Raw genomic sequence first — 17506 nt, forward strand, 5'->3', positions numbered from 1 at the left:
TTCTTTTACATCTTAATGATAAACAGTACGATCCATTTGCAGTCTAGCAGTCAAGCAAGTAAACGACAATATTATTGCACAGCTCATTGTTGGTTTCCTTTTATCACACACATATGAAGGGAAATGTATATCAACGCCGCTGCACCATTCAGATCAATCAGACACTTATAACATTTAACAGTTTCAATGTATCAGTGGCGCACGGGGCTGTGGTATTGTAATTGTAATTGCATTTATATAGCGCTTACTACCCCTGACGAGGCGACAAAGCGCTTTTTCGGCGGGTAGCACGCTACTCCGGGACCCATAGAGGATTAGTGTTGAATTAGTATAGTGAAACATGCAAGTACTTTTCAAGTGGTGGATAGGTAAGTCAGTTATTTGGATTTGGAATGATAGCAGAAGGATAGAGGAGGAAAAAGGTTTGTATTTATATAGCGCTTGTTGACGCTCGCTATTCAGGAAGCCTACAAAGGATTTGTGGTGAATTAATATGGTGAAATATGAGGTAATTTCAGTGGTGGATATTAATCAGTTACTTGGAGTGAGAAGGATAGCGGAGGGATAAAAGGGGAAGATAGATTTGTATTCATATAGCACTGGTTACCCCTGATGGGTGTTGAAGGGCTTTTCTGGCGAGTAGCACGCCACTCCGGAACCCATTAAGGATTACTGTTGAAAATTAGTTTAGTAAAAAATATGAAGTAATTTGAATAGTGGATATGTTTATTCAGTTATTTGGGTAGTTTATTAGTATAGTTTAATATGGTATTTAAGAAGTGAACATGTTAGTCTATTAATGTTGATTGAAAAGGATAGTGGAGGAATAAAAGAGTGAAGGATTTTTTGTTTAGGTCTTAGCAGTAGGAGGAGGCTTTTGGATGAGTAAAAAGGAGTTTTGGACGGGAGGACTCAGAGGGAAGAGTTTAGATCAATCAATCAAAGACATTTATAGAGCGCACTACCTACCCGTAGGGTCTCGAGGCGCTTGGGGGGGGGGGGGGGGGGGGGCGCTACTGCTCGAACAGCCAGGTCTTGAGCTTCTTCCTGAAGGAGAGGTGGTCTTGGGTCAGGCGCAGGTCGGCCGGGAGGGAGTTCCAGGTCTTGGCGGCCAGGTAGGAGAAGGACCTTCCTCCTGTAGTGGCTCTGCGGATGCGTGGGACGGCGACAAGGGCGTGGCTGGCGGATCGGAGGTGGCGTTTGGGAGCGTAGAAGTTGATTCGGTTGTTGAGGTAGCTCGGGCCTTGGTCGTGGAGAGCTTTGTGTGCGTGGGTAAGGAGGCGGAAGGTGATTCTCTTGCTGACCGGGAGCCAGTGCAGGTCTCTTAGGTGTCCGGAGATGTGGCTGTGTCGTGGGATGTCGAGGATGAGTCTGGCTGAGGCGTTCTGGATGTGCTGGAGTCTCTTCTGGATCTTGGCGGTGGTTCCGGCGTAGAGTCGTTGCCGTAGTCCAGTCGGCTGGTGACGAGTGCCTGGGTGACAGTCTTCCTGGTCTCTGTGGGGATCCACCAGAAGATCTTCCGAAGCATGCGCAGGATGTTGAAGCACGACGAGGAGACGGCGTTGACTTGCCTGGTCATGGAGAGGGAGGAGTCCAATATGAAACCCAGGTTGCGTGCGTGGTCCGTCGGTTTGGGTGCGGTGCCCAGGGCGGGGGGCCACCAGGAGTCGTCCCAGGCGGAGGGCGAGGAGCCCAGGATGAGGACCTCCGTCTTATCTGAGTTCAGCTTCAGGCGGCTCGTCGTCATCCACTCGGCTACCTCTCTCATCCCTTCGTGCAGGTTGGCTCTGGCGGCGGCGGGGTCGTTGGTCAGGGAGAGGATCAGCTGGGTGTCGTCGGCGTAGGAGATGATGTTGAGGTTGTGTTGGCGTGCGATGGCCGCGAGGGGGCTCATGTAGACGTTGAAGAGAGTCGGGCTCAGCGAGGATCCTTGAGGGACGCCGCAGATGACTTCGGTGGCCTCTGACTTGTACGGTGGTAGGCGGACTCTTTGTGTTCTTCCGTCGGGAAAGGAGACGATCCATTCCAGCGCCTTCTCCTGGATTCCGACGTTGCTGAGGCGCTGTACTAGGGTGCGGTGGCAGACCGCGTCGAAAGCCGCGGAGAGGTCTAGCAGGATGAGGGCCGCTGTTTCCCCGTTGTCCATCAGGGCTCGGATGTCGTCAGTGGCGGCGATGAGGGCGGTCTCGGTGCTGTGGTTGGCGCGGAATCCGGACTGCGATGGGTCGAGGGATCCATTTGTCTCGAGGAAGGCGGCCAGCTGTTTGTTGACGGTCTTCTCGATGACTTTGGCTGGGAACGGGAGTAGAGAGATGGGGCGGTAATTCTTGAGTTCGGTGGGGTCAGCTGTAGGTTTCTTCAGTAGAGCGCTGAGTTCGGCGTGCTTCCAGCTCTCGGGGAAGGTGGCGGTGTCGAATGAGGTGTTGATGATGTCCCGCAGGTAGGGTGCGATGACAGCGTCGGCTTTGTTGAAGACGTGGTGAGGGCAGGGGTCGGTCGGAGATCCGGAGTGGACGGAGTTCATCGTGTGGACGGTGTCTTCGGTGTTGACCGGGGTCCAGGCGCGGAGGGTGGTGGTGGGTGGCGTTGCTGCGGTCGTGGCGTGCGTCGGTTGAGTGCTGAAGCTGTTGTGTATGTCCGCGATCTTGTTGTGGAAGTAGGAGGCGAGGGAGTTGCAGAGGTCTTGCGAAGGGGTGATGTTGTTGTTTCCGGCGTTGGGGTTGGAGAGCTCTTTCACGATGTTGAAGAGTTCTTTGCAGTTGTGTGCGTTGTTGTCCAGTCGGTTCTTGAAGGCCGTTTTCTTGGCGATGCGGATCAGTTGGTGGTGTTTCCGGGTGGCGAGCTTGAGGGTGGTCCTGTTGTCCGGCGTGGGTTCCCTTCTCCAGGCTTTCTCGAGGGCTCGGCAGTTCCTCTTGGAGCTCTTGAGTTCGTCGGTGAACCATGGGGCTCTCTTACTGCCGGGTCTGCTGGGCGGGGTCCTCAGTGGGGCGAGTTTGTCCGCGCAGTTACTGATCCACTTCGTGAGGTTGTCGGCGGCCTGGCTGGGGTTCGCTGAGCTGGCCGGAGGGTGCTGGCTCAGGGAGGCGGCGAGCTGGTCGGCTGTGATCTTGTTCCAGCTTCTACGGGCAACCTGTTGCTGGCGGTGGTGGATCGTCGTTCTTCTGAAGGTGAAGTGGATGCATCTGTGATCCGTCCAGTGGAGTTCTGTGGCGTGGCTGAAGGCGATGTCTTTGCTGGATGAGAAGATGGCGTCGAGTGTGTGTCCGGCGAGGTGGGTGGGGGTGGACACCAGCTGCTTGAGTCCAAGGTTGGCGAGGTTGTCGAGCAGGGTGCTGGTGTTGCGGTCGTTGTTGTTCTCCAGGTGGAAGTTGAAGTAGAAAGGAAAGTAGAAAGGTTTGTTTTAGGGGATCGGTATAGTAAAAGAGGTGTCAGATGATGCAAGGAGGGGTAGAGTAGGAGAGAGTCTAGAAAGGGTTATTTTGGCGATCATAGTAGTGGTATGGGGTTTGGGATAAATGAGAGAGTGGATGAAGAGGATATATTGATAGATGTATAGGATGAGAGATAGGGTAGTGAATTGGAAGAAGTAGTAGAAGAAGTTTGAGATGAGTCAGAAGGTTGGGCTAGAAGATATATTGAGCGAAGTATAGGCTTAGAAATAGAGTAGTGCATTGGAAATGCTAAATTAGAAGAAAGTGATAGATATATAGATCCATAAGTACATTGAAAGAATATAGATACATAAAGGAGGTAAGTATATGTAGATTAAAGATATTGATAGAGGCGCAGGATGAGAAATAGGATAGCCCATTGGATATGCTTTTTCAGGAGAAAAGTAACAGACACAGATCCAAGTACATGGAAGGTACATAGATGCACAATATAAATATGTACATGTAGACCAAAGATGATTTTTATTTAGTATTATTATTATTATTTTTTCTCTCAACACCATAATTATTTTACAAGTTTTATAAAGTAATACACAAAGATAGGTACATATCTATAGTGAAAATAAATGCTTGTATACAGAGGGATATGCTGTAAAGTTCTGTTTACGTCTGGTGCTTATGTGGGGAAGAGCCAAATCTTGTGTAGTTTTCTGAAGATACGGTGGTTGTCGGTGGACCTTATGTTGGGGGTTCAAGAGTACCATAGTTTGGCTGCTTGAACAGAGAAGGATGTGCCACCCATGTTTTTTTCTTGTATGGTGGGATTTTGAGGCGAGATGCTCCTTTAGAGCGGAGGTTCCTTTGTTGAATGTGTTTGGTGATTTTATTCCTGATGAAGAGCGGTCCCGTTCCATGTATTGCTTTGTGACTGATACAAAGCAGCTTGAACGTGGATCTTCTGGCAACCAATAACCAATGCAGGGGAGATGTGGTCTCGTGGTTAGAGGCTATTGGCGTAATCGAGTTTGGACAGAACAAGGGAGATGGTAGCTCGGACCTTGTGTGGAAATCCCAAATGAAGGAAAATTTGTCGCATTGTTTTTAGGTTTCGCTAAGTGAAAGCTGCGCACGCAGCTTATTACGAAGGTGAAAACCTGATGAGAACAGTATGTGGCTTGGTCACCGCCTCTCTGTTCCATTGGCTAGCTCCATAAATGGAGGCTTGTCATTGGAACAGAGATCTGTCCGTCATGGCCGGACCAGATTCGTGGGCGTTCCCGCGATTTCTTCCCTCTCCACCCTTTTCGCATCGTCATCGCGGCCGCGGGCGGGGTTTATTTTTTGTTGTTGTCCAGGTTTGTTTTGGCCATTCCGCGGCCAACCGCCAACGGAGGAAGCCTTCCCGACCCCCTCCCGCTGTCCGTTACCCCCCCACCCCTCCCCCGGTCCGTGTGCTTCATGTTTTTCCTGCGGCCTTCCCGACCCCCCTCCCGCTGTCCACATGCACCCCCCCGCCCCATTCACAGCCACCTCGTATGCATGCCACACAGTCCCAGCCCTCTCCGGTGCCTGCCCATGAGTGCCCACCACAGCTGTGCCCCTGAGCAAGCCCCATGAGATGCCCTCCCCCCCCCCCCCCGCATCTCACGTTCCTTCTCTTGTTGAATTCACCCCAAGGACGTGTTTTGTGCCCTTTGTTTGAGCGGGATTAAGACAAACCGAGCAGAGCACAGAATTCAATCAGCGCCTTAGCAGAGGCTTCTCGGCACTTTGGGCAAACACTGGCTGTGGTTGAGGGGGTTAAAGGTTGTGTCTTATCACGGAGGGTTAGGGGGGCCTTGTGACCTTCGCGGGACCACGGACAGTACAGAAGACTAGAATCCAAAGGATGACGTGTTCAACACATAATATCATTCTGTAAGCGTGAAGTTCAGTTTTGCGTGTTATTGTATTTGAAACGTCAGGTGAAATACACAAGTGCTGGTACAAGATGGCGCAGCTTCTAAGCGCTGTGGGTGTTCAGTATGTATGGTGGGTGGTCACTGCGTGGTGTTCAGAGAGTTTGCGTTTTGAGTCCCAGTGCAGGGGCGTGGCTACCATTTGTGCAGCGGGTGCAGTAACACCCGGGCCCCGAGGGGACCACTCAACCCTGACTTATTACTGTATTTTATCATTCCATCAGCAGCGAGGGACCACCGCGCACTGGCTCCGCTACTGACCCAGTCAGTGCCCACCCGTGGCAGCTGAGTGGTGCTCTGGGGTGCGGTTGTGCCATCCCTCGTGGGGCCCCCACTCCCGCAGACTGATGTCACCCTTACATACTCATTCACCTAGACACCTTTCTCCCGCCCTGTTCCACCCACACGTACCCCGTGCCGGACGCCCCCACCCTTTCGCCCCTTCTACCCTGGCCGCCCTCGAGGCGGTTGTCAGCCCCCTTCTGTCTCTGATCTGTCGCAAACCCCATTACCTGAATGCTGCATTATTATATACTTTTTCTGTGGCTCTTTTAACCCATAGGAATCCCCACGTGTACCTCGAGTAAACGTATTCACATAACATGTAAAGCGCTTTGATACCGTCGGGCCCAGGCAGCGCTATATAAAACTCAAATATCCTTTGAACTACCTGGGGAGGGGCGGTGTGAAATGTCTGGCGATCGAAAGAAGTCTTAGCAGAGGTGGAGGATCGGGCTTGGGGAGGGGCAGTGATGTCACTTCCGGTCCCTCTTTCCCACCACCCCTTCCTAGAGGTGTGTTTGTGTCTGGTGCCTATCACGCCCCTCCACCTGCCTCACACGCATGCCCGCCGCATCCTCGGTGCGGGCTCTGTCTTCAGGGCGTGAGGTCTGTGTTTACATCCTGTGACCAGGTACACCCCCGCACCCCTGCTACCGCGCCCGGGCCTCTTCTGGTGACAGGTGTCTGCCATTGGCAAAGCCCATAGGTCTGGTTTTAGCGAACCGCAGTGAGGGCGATTTGTCTTCTATTTTTTGTTAAGGCTGGCAAACATACGCCATAAAGATAATGACGAAGGAACCCTGCCCCCCCCCCACCACCACCTGACGTGGCAGCTGAACGCCCCCCAGAATGTCATTGCACCACTCCCATCATGGTGACAGAGCACGGGTGCGTGTGAGCAGCGCCGTGATTCGAACTTAGAAAGAAGCCCTTTGTCTTTAATGATGGTCATCTGAAAGAATTCCTCTGAACAGTCGAGAGAAACGATTCCATTGATTCTGAGCTGCTGTGAGCAGAACACATGGCTTAGGCACACGAAAAAGATTGAAAAATGGAAAGTAAAAAAGCATTGGCAAAATATGTTTGGGCCGCAATCTCGTTCACATGTCGGATGTGACCCCCTTTCTGAGTCCCAAAAGGAGACATGTCTACAAAAGAGACCCCAACGCTGCTTTTCCAAGTAGTTTACGAGTGACCACAGAACCGTGGCCGAGAGCAGGATGCCTTCCCCCCCCCCTCCCGCTGTCCGCTCCCGCCCCCCCCCTGTCCGTGTGCTTCATGTTTTTCCTGCTGCCTTCCCGACCCCCCTCCCGCTGTCCGTGCCAACCCCCCCCCCCACACCTACCCCCCCTTCCGCACCTCTGTCCGTGTGCTTCATGTTTTTCCGGTGTATTCATGCAACTGCTTAGTTCATCCCAAATCTGCTCTCCTCCAGCCTTGGGAAGATCATTGACGGAACTGTGTGGGAAAAATAAAATCAGAAGCGTAGCAATGACAGGATACTACAGCAGAGTCAGGGAAATGCAACTGACATCTGTTTCTTGTTCATCAGCAGTTGGAATGAAACCTACACCGAGGTAGGCGGGGCGAACTCAAGTCTACCTAAATCCGAGAGGTACACGGGGAAAAAAAACGCTTGAAGGAAGACATGTCGGGGAGATGGGGGTGGGGTTAGACTTACAGTATCGCTGCCAGGGAACAAGGAGGCGCACTATGTAGAAAAGCTTAACAGAAAACGATAGAACAGAAGAGCGAGATCTTGCAGGAAAAAAAGGTCTCCCAATGTGTCTGTAGATGCAAAAGTGTTTCAGTAACTGGAATGTAACTCAGAACAGCTGCTGTCGCACACAAACCCACCAAGGCCTCAAGACAGTCTGAACAGAAGGGTGTGTGTGTGTGTGGCTGGCTGTGTGTGTGTGTATGTGAGGCTGGCTCTGTGTGTGTGTGTGTGTGTGTGGCTGGCTCTGTGTGTGTGTGTGTGGCTGGCTCTGGGTGTGTGTTTGTGTGTGGCTCTGGGTGTGTGTGTGTGGCTGGCTCTGGGTGTGTGTGTGGCTGGCTCTGGGTGTGTTTGTGTGGTAGTAATTGCTGTCTGCTGAGCTCGTCCGTAGGGTACAATAGGTCTCACATTTGCGAGAGATTAAGCTAATGGCAATGTAAATGACAATGCCATTTATTTATCTGTTTTCAAAACCAATACATAAATACACATTTTGTCATTTACAATGCCAATAGCTCTAACTTTTCCAAAGGCGAAACCATTGCATTGTAAATGCTTGTTATAGTAGTAAAACTTGATCTTGCTAGTTTGTCCACTTGGGCATTCATCGACAGCTTGGAGTCCATGGTCATTCCGAGGTTTCTTACTTCCTTCAATACTTTAGGCAGTGATCCCAGTTCCTATATCAAAACAGGACAAAGTTCTGTGACAAATGGACGCATGTATGTTGCCCACAAATAAGAAAAGGAAGAAAGAGAGAGCAGGGGTAGAAGAGAGGGAAGGAGACAGAAAAGATGTAGCTGTTTATCCCTGGTTTCAAGGATACATTCCCGAAGGGGAAGACCAAGCCTAGCCTCTCTTTCGCCCTCACACACCCAGAAGGATGTCATGATTCATCATCGGGCTTTTAGTGCTCCTCATCTGACGGGCCCCCGAAGGGTCTCTTTAGCGGAGATCAGTAAAAAAGAAAAAACCCTGTGGGGTGTGTGCAGGTGTGGGGGCGGGATTGATAACGGGAAGGATTCTATAGAAGAGGTGAAGTGGTGCGTGCAAGTAAGGTTAAAAATACCTAAGGGCATCCAGTCTTGGGTAGTTTTATTCTCGTGGTGTTCTTGATAGATTAAAAAACCAACAGGTTAGTGTGTCACATTAGGCTTCTATGTGCCGGTGTGACTAGTCATGAGGTCGACATGTTTCACGCCTATCGTGTCTAAAAGATCAGTAGCGTTTCTTCAGGACCTAGGATAAAGTACACGTCAAACTAAAAACTAACAAGAGGAGAGCAAATGCAAGGTTACACATTGATAACCTTGTCAAACACGTGGGATACCCTAGTGCAATTCCTAGAGTAATCAATCGATCTCCGTAGGTAGATACTGACACGTGTGCCTGGAGGGGGATAAAGGGGAAGAAACACAAAAGAAAAAGAGAAAAACTGGTGAATTTATAATATTGAACAGTCCTACAGTAACTGGGACCGGGACAGTATACCTTACACAGGTCCACACACAGACAACGATTACGTACACAAGACCATAATGGTGGGTGAAGAAGGCCTGTATAATGTCTATATACATTCAATCATTCAACATACATAATGATTCCGTACACAGGACCGTAATGATGAGTGAAGCGTATCTTTCTCCACTCACTCCAAAAGTAAGACAATAATGTAAGACAGGCAAAGCACATCAGAAAACGTATGTTCTGCAAAGAAATTTGAAATGGATCAATTTGTGGCAGCTGTTAAGCGAGACATTTTGGGTCACTGCGCCACATGCCATCCATTGATCGTCGGTTATGGGGTTCCCGAGGTCCGCCTCCCAGTCTCCACGGATCCTGGAGTCGTCCAGGGGGATAATGTCTGCACTGGCCTTGTAGAGCTTGGAGATGATGTGTACTCCCCTAGTGCTATCTAACACCATCGTTAGTGGGGGGGAAGGACAGTGGTTCAAGGGGGACATCAAGGAAAGTGGCACGAATCGCCGAGCAAATACGCGATAAGATGAACCTATCCATGAATGTGACATCTGGGAAGCGGGTCTTGTCACCAATCTCAAACACATGGCCCTCTGGAAATAGGTCACCTATCTGTGCGATGTTGAATTTTGCGCATGTGCGTTGAATAATTTTTTCACCTGTTATTGACAGCCATCTGGGGTTTGGGAGTGGAAGTGAGGATGCATAAAGAAAGGGGGAATTGGTAATCCGTTGCAGTTTCTCCCAGGCCCAGCTACCAGTGGAGACAGTTTGGATGTCCTTGGGGTCTCTGGGTAAGCCAGTCGGTAAAATGGATGCCAATGTTTCCGTGAGAACTAGATTGGCCTCCGGTCGTAAATAGGGAATTCTTGCATCAGGGTGGTACCACGTCTGAGCATAACTGCAGTGTGCAACCAAATAATACAACTGCAAGATCCGGTACTCCGAATCCCCCCCTGTCGCTAGACAATGTCATGACTTGCCATCGAACCCGGGCCCTTTTATTACTTCACACTAATTATATCAAGTGGGGCCGAAGTGTCAAAAAGAATCTGTTGGTGAGGGGAAGTGAGATGTTGTGAAAGAGATAGAGGAACCTAGGGAGAACAATCATCTTTATTAGGGCTCCTCTTCCAGCCATGGAGAGCGGGTGTTTGAGCCATTTATCTACCTGTGCCTCTAGTGTGAGCATCGCCGGACCATCGTTCAACCGAACAATCTGGTCTGGGTCGAGGTATATATGTATGCTCTAATATTTTACAGAGTCGGAGCACCATTCCAGGGAAACTCCAAGTCCCATTGTTCTGTGCTGGTGGAAAGGGGGAAGATTACGGACTTGTGCCAGTTAATGCATAGTCCGGAATACGAACCAAACCTGAGTATTTCCCTTATTAGGGGCTCCAAATTAATATGGGGGTTACGAACATACAAAATAGTGTCATCTGTGTACAGTGACACCAATAATGGGCCCATATTAAATTGTAGGCCTCTGTGTAGGTGTTTTCTTGTAAATGCCGAACCAAAGGGTCCATAGCTAGAATAAGTAATAAGGGCGAGAGTGGGCAGCCCTGCCTTGTGCCTCTTGACAAGGAAAAGGGAGCTGACAGGCTGCCATGGAATCTGAGCCGGGCGGTGGGTTGACTGTATAATAATGCTGTGGTGGCTACAAAGCCAGTCGGCATGCCCATTCTTTGCATGATGGACATAAAGAAAGGCCACTCCAGTGTCTCGTAGAATCGCAGCCGCTGGTACCTCCGGATGGATTCTGTGGAGGGTGGCAAAAAAGGTCAGAAGATTAAATGTAGTAGAACGATGGGGGATGAAACCAGACTGTGCTGAGGAAATTATAGATTCCATTAAGAGAGGCAAACAGTTCGCCAGAACTTTGGCCAATATTTTGTAATCGAAGTTCAGGAGTGAAAGTGGACTATACGAGCCATAAAGCAGGGGGTCTTTGCCAGGTTTAGGGAGGAGTATTATGACCGCTTCACGCAGAGTGGGAGGTAAAACCTGTCTTTCTAGGGCCTCTGCATAGACCTCCAATAGCTATGGAACCAGCAGATTCCGAAATACCTGGTAAAGTTCACCCGTGAAGCCATCCAAGCCGGGGGCGGACGATGAACTCAGGGTAGTAAAGGCCTCATTAATGTCTGTATCTGAAATGGGGACGGCCAGAAAGTCTTGCATGTATTTCTCGAGGTAAACAAGTGCAATCTCCGACAAATAGGTCTCTTGGTCTGTGTGGTCTGAGCCCAGTCTGGAGGTGTATAGGGTCTTGAGATGATTGATGAACTGGTTAGGGATATTTGCATACACTTTTCCTCCTCTCCCACTACTTCTGATAGTGGGCAGGAAACTCAGACAAACATCTCTCACCATGATACCAATAACTCCCACTATGCAGCCATGGGTTTCAACACTCATGGAACGATCTCTAGTCCCACACGAGAAGCTTCACCTGAACGTGGACCTTCTCACGCAGAACCATGGGGCATTAAGACATCCCAGTCCCAAAGAAATGAATGTAGCAATTTGGCTTCTGAAGTCTTTGAGTTGGGGTGAAGTAGTGTGGCTCACTGGTTAGAGGCGGCAGACCCGAGAGCAGAGGACGGCCCGGGACCAGGGTTCGATTCCCGGCGCGGCAGGTTTCTGGACCAGGGTCAGCGGACTCGATAATTTTCTCGCCTCGGTGCCCACTCTGATCAGCGATCACACTCAGCAACTCTGGGCATTAGCTTGCCTCATCTTCACTAACGGCCCCACCAGACCGCCGGGGATGCCTGGTCTCACCCTGGAGATACCCATTAAGGGACCATCTCTCAGGGAAGCCAGGAAGGGTTTCGCAGCGGTCGAAGCGCGGAGATACTCCTCTGGGAGTCGATCCTAGCGCTATATAAACTTGCAATTAATTAATTAATTAATACTTAAATTTACCTCAAGACTGTATGAAAATTCTCAAAGAGGCTCGTAAACCTACTACAAGGTAATGCTATGCAGCAAAATGGAAACACTTTAGGTTCAGTCACAAACAAAACGTTAACCTTCTTCAGGCAAAGGTACAAACACTTATTTGATACCAATGGCATTTACAAACTGCTGGATTAGCATATACATCTTGCAACTATTCCTGCATATCTCCGGGATAAACAACTCATACAGGTGTTTAAAATTCCTGTTATAAAAGCTTTCATGGAGGGACTTAAGACAATAATTCCTCCTAGACTTCCACCTGACCCAGCATGGAATTTAAACACTATCCTAATAGGATTAATGAGCCCTCCTTTCCTACCATTCCATTCTTGTCAATTGCAACATCTTTTATGGAAGAATGTATGATGTTACAATCCATGGTGTTACCACGCTGTAGGTAACAACGCGGTTGTTACAACGACCGAGTTGTTACCACGCGTGGCATTACATCATTTCAACGTCTTGCGCTAGATGGTGCGCTGGACTTTAAAATCCAACACATTCTCTGGTGTTGCACGCCACCCAGCGCAAGTGGTTGAAACGACTTGCCTGTAATGCCGGGCGTGGTAACGCGGTCGTTGTTATCTATCTGCGTGGTATTGCCAGTATTGTAAACGCTGTCTCCCTTCATCTAAACTTGCCTTTTTAATCGCTGTTACTTCGCTTAGAAGAGTGCGGGAAATTCAGGCGTTAATCCTAGAAGAACCTCTCAACTATATAGGGAGAGAGGAGTGCTCAGAACTAACCCTAAATTCCTACCAAAAGTAGTTTCCAATTCCCAAATAAATCAATCCATTAATTTGCCTGTTTTTTCCCACAACCAGACTCTGTTGCAGAAAGGGAATTACACCCTTTAGAAGTAAAAAGGGCATTAATGTATTATATCGACAGGACTAAATCATTTAGAGAATCTAAACAATTGTTAGTTTCCTTTCAACCTTCTCGTTTAGTAAAAGCAATTTAAAAATCAGGCATTTCAAGATGGATAGTTAAATACATTCAGACATGTTATGCAAAAGCTAAACGACTTCTACCGGTCGCCCCAAAAGCTCACTCCACTAAGAAAAATGGAGCTTCTTTGTTTTTTAGGGAACATTCCTTTTGCTGATATTTGCAAAACAGCAACATGGTCTACGCACCTTCGCAAAACATTGTGTGGATGTATTCGCACGCCAACAAGCCAATGTTGTCAGGCAGTATTTAAAACTTTTTTTCAAACCACTGCAACCCCAATGGGTTAACCACTGCCTAGGGAGAGGGCTTCTTTACAGTCTATGCAAAGCGTGTGTCTCTTTAGCACACATGCCTCGAACGGATTGTGTTACTTACCTTGTACGCATCTCTTCTTGGCATGTAGTGTTGTAAATTCACATGTGCGTCCCTCCTCCCCAAAGATTCTTGTGTAAGTTGCAGTTTTTAAACTTTATTTCACACTAACGCATGGACACCTCAATGCTTAAATATACAGCATTCTCACCTACCCAGGGTAAAAGAATCTGAAGATGGCGTTGATGACCATGTCCAGTATTCGCAAGAGGAGGTGACACACAGCCTTTTGACTCGAAGAAAAACTTATTGGAACAAAAAATACTTGTAATCATCCGAGCCCAACATGAGATGGCGACTTATGCACAACATGTGAATCTACAGCACTGCATGCCAAAAACAGATGCTTACAGGGGAAGTAACATCATCCTTTTTTAAGGAAAAAGCTGTTGTGTCCGTGTGCCACGGCGGCTCTATTGTCCTCATGCTGGCAGATGAGCCTGTGAAAGGGATGTGCCTTCCCTGAAGCCTTCAGCAAGGGATGGTGTTTGCGCCGATAGTGATTATCTTGTGCGAGCCTGAGCCGGCAATGCCGGGACTGGATTCCTCTCCAACACAACTAACCCTCCGTGTGGTTAATGTGCTTTGTTTGAACCTTGTTCAATATTTTTAAATAAATCGCCTTTCAGCTGTAAATATTCTTTGAAACATTGTTTGTTTAAAATAATAACTGAAAGAATGAAAATGTTGGGTTCAATAAAGCCATATTTACAGTTTTAAAACCATAACTAGAAATCAAGACATCAGACTATGCCAGAGCAACTCTAAAAAATGTATTCGAGCTAGCGGAAATATCACATTATACTGAAACAAATACTTTAACGACTTTAGCAAGTATGCATTCATATTTAAAAATATATTAGCTCTGTTGCTCTGGAATCTAAGCGCCAGGATACCCTTGGGGTGACAGCCGCGCGTTATAAATAAACCTTACATCACATTACAAAATATACACCTGAATATATGAACATACATAATGAAAAAAGGTGCATCTCTAAAGAAAAGCATATGAGGATTGTGTGTATCGGTGTCGAGCGTGCCGGATGTCATGCGTATTTCTCCCCTAAAATGACTCATGAAAGGGTGCTTGGATGTTGGGCGTGTGACACATGATCTTATTTTGTTCTAGTCGTACTTGTGTCCAGGGTGTCATGGTGTCTTCTCTCAGAATACCTCCTGGAAGGTGCTCGGATATTGAAGTTGTGCTGCATACTTTTATGTTGTCCTCTGTACCATGTGTTGCTTCTCCTCTCTCTGTACACACGTCAAGGGTACCGTGTGTTGCGTCTCTTCTCTCTGTACACATGTTTAGGATACCGTGTGTTGCGTCTCTTCTCTCTGTACACACGTTAAGGGTACCGTGTGTTGCGTCTCTTCTCTCTGTACACACGTTAAGGGTACCATGTGTTACGTCTCTTCTCTCTGTACACACGTTAAGGGTACCGTGTGTTGCGTCTCTTCTCTCTGTACACACGTTAAGGGTACCATGTGTTAAGTCTCTTCTCTCTGTACACACGTTAAGGGTACCATGTGTTGCATCTCTTCTCTCTGTACACACGTTAAGGGTACCATGTGTTGCATCTCTTCTCTCTGTACACATGTTAAGGGTAACATGTGTTACGTCTCTTCTCTCTGTACACACGTTAAGGGTACCATGTGTTGCATCTCTTCTCTCTGTACACACGTTAAGGGTACCATGTGTTGCATCTCTTCTCTCTGTACACACGTTAAGGGTACCGTGTGTTGCGTCCCTTCTCTCTGTACACACGTCAAGGGTACCATGTGTTGCATCTCTTCTCTCTGTACACATGTTAAGGGTACATGTGTTGCGTCTCTTCTCTGTACACACGTTAAGGGTACTGTGTGTTGCGTCTCTTCTCTCTACACACGTTAAGGGTACCATGTGTTACGTATCTTCTCTCTGTACACACTTTAAGGGTACCATGTGTTGCAACTCTTCTCTCTGTACACACGTTAAGGGTACCATGTGTTGCGTCTCTTCTCTCTGTACACACGTTAAGGGTACCATGTGTTGCATCTCTTCTCTCTGTACACAAGTCAAGGGTACCATGTGTTGCTTCTCTTCTCTCTGTACACACCTTAAGGGTACCATGTGCTGCATCTCTTCTCTCTGTACACAAGTCAAGGGTACCATGTGTTGCTTCTCTTCTCTCTGTACACACCTTAAGGGTACCATGTGCTGCATCTCTTCTCTCTGTACACACGTTAAGGGTACCATGTGTTGCGTCTCTTCTCTCTGTACACACGTCAAGGGTACCATGTGTTGCGTCTCTTCTCTCTGTACACACGTTAAGGGTACCATGTGTTGTGTCTCTTCTCTCTGTACACACTTTAAGGGTACCATGTGTTGCGTCTCTTCTCTCTGTACACATGTTAAGGGTACCATGTGTTGCATCTCTTCTCTATGCTGTACACACGTCAAGGGTACCATGTGTTGCATCTCTTCTCTCTGCACACACGTTAAGGGTACCGTGTGCTGCATCTCTTCTCTCTGTACACACGTTAAGGGTACCATGTGTTGCGTCTCTTCTCTCTGTACACCCGTCAAGGGTACCATGTGTTGCATCCCTTCTCTCTGTACACACGTTAAGGGTACCGTGTGTCGTCTCTTCTCTCTGTACACACGTCAAGCGTACCATGTGTCGTCTCTTCTCTCTGTACACACGTCACGCGTACCATGTGTCGTCTCTTCTCTCTGTACACACGTCAAGGGTACCATGTGTTGCATCACTTCTCTCTGTACACACGTCAAGGGTACCATCTGTTGCATCTCTTCTCTCTGTACACACTTTAAGGGTACAATGTGTTGCATCTCTTCTCTCTGTACACCCGTCAAGGGTACCATGTATTGCATCTCTTCTCTCTGTACACACGTTAAGGGTACCGTGTGTCGTCTCTTCTCTCTGTACACACGTCAAGCGTACCATGTGTCGTCTCTTCTCTCTGTACACACGTCAAGCGTACCATGTGTCGTCTCTTCTCTCTGTACACACGTCAAGGGTACCATGTGTTGCATCACTTCTCTCTGTACACACGTCAAGGGTACCATCTGTTGCATCTCTTCTCTCTGTACACACTTTAAGGGTACCATGTGTTGCATCTCTTCTCTCTGTACACACGTTAAGGGTACCATGTGTTACGTCTCTTCTCTCTGTACACACGTCAAGGGTACCATGTGTTGTCTCTTTCTTCCCTCAGATGACCTGCGAGAAGGTGCTGGAACTCATGAACTTCATTTTGCCGCCTTCGCAAGATGCAGTGAAATGCAAGCCGGAGCCTTCCAAAAGTAAAACGAAGTCACGAAAAGGTAAACTGCTTTCATTTATGTTCACTATAAGTGACCTTAAGCTTTTGGGCCTGGTTTATATTCAATCCTGTCCTGAAGTACAGATATGCAAGACCAGAGTTCATTTACTTTCAACTGCGGTCTCAGAAATATGAATTATAATTTAAGTCGGAGCTTTTCAATATTTGGTTTTATTTCTAGAAGATGAAGCGTTGTGCTAGAATGTAAAATATCACTTTGTCCTTTCCTGCACTTTTAGCACACTATTTGTGTCGGCTCACGCCAGTGATCTATTGGAGGCTGTCAGTCATCCATACCCGATTCTGTTTGACATACTTTGCTGCTCCAACGAATTACCTCATTTTACCAATGTTATTATTAGTCTCCAATTTCAAATTCCATCACACATAGACAACATTTACATTTTTTTTACAATTTGCTTTTTATGTATACATACTCTATTAACCTGATGGTTTAATTTTCTGAACAGCCTGGCCCCCCGGAGTTGGGGTTGCGTACCACACTTTGCTACTATTAGATTGATGCTTTATTGCTGACCTTGCGTTTCTCCTTAAACATTGGCTTCTATGTAGTCAAAACATTAGAATATTCTCTGTAGCTTCACTGGAGTGAGGAATCTCTGACATGAGTGTGGGCGGCTCAGCGTCAACGTCGTAGCATATCTGCCCTGTCACTCGGAGCACCCAAATTAACGTTAACAGAATATCAGGCAGGTTAGAAATGTCTACATCTGATGGTCTTTAGTCCTAGTTTTATGAATGAAATGAATAGCACTATTGAATAACTTTTTAACAATTTGTTTTCTTTTCGCTATTTACTGCACGTACCGGTATGTTTTTTATGACTGTTTGTTTTGTACAATGCTACAGCTTGCCTTTCACTAACTTCCAATCGCTGGCAGGTAGGCCATGCAGCAGGATTATTGAAAAGGGGCGTTGGTGTCCTTCTAAGCCCTGTGAGTATCCCAAATCTATTGTTTTGCAGCGTGAATCCTTTTCTGGATTCACATGCTGTGCTTTATTCCAACATCTAGTGGTTGGGTCCACAATAGTCC

At 47.8% G+C, this 17506-nt stretch overlaps 1 protein-coding gene across 2 annotated transcripts in view; it reads left to right on the top strand.

Moving 5' to 3' along the window:
* The window catches only part of INTS10 (integrator complex subunit 10), a 216223-nt gene that overhangs the window by 161526 nt on the left and 37191 nt on the right, over positions 1-17506 (top strand). For both annotated transcript variants that reach the window (XM_086959984.1, XM_086959985.1), the window contains exon 13: positions 16344-16452. In XM_086959984.1, coding sequence (XP_086816110.1) covers positions 16344-16452 — 109 coding nt within the window. The remainder of the gene's footprint in view (positions 1-16343; positions 16453-17506) is intronic.

This window comes from Lissotriton vulgaris, chromosome 3_1 (genome assembly GCF_964263255.1).
Source record: "Lissotriton vulgaris chromosome 3_1, aLisVul1.2, whole genome shotgun sequence".
Taxonomy (NCBI): Eukaryota; Metazoa; Chordata; class Amphibia; order Caudata; family Salamandridae; genus Lissotriton; species Lissotriton vulgaris.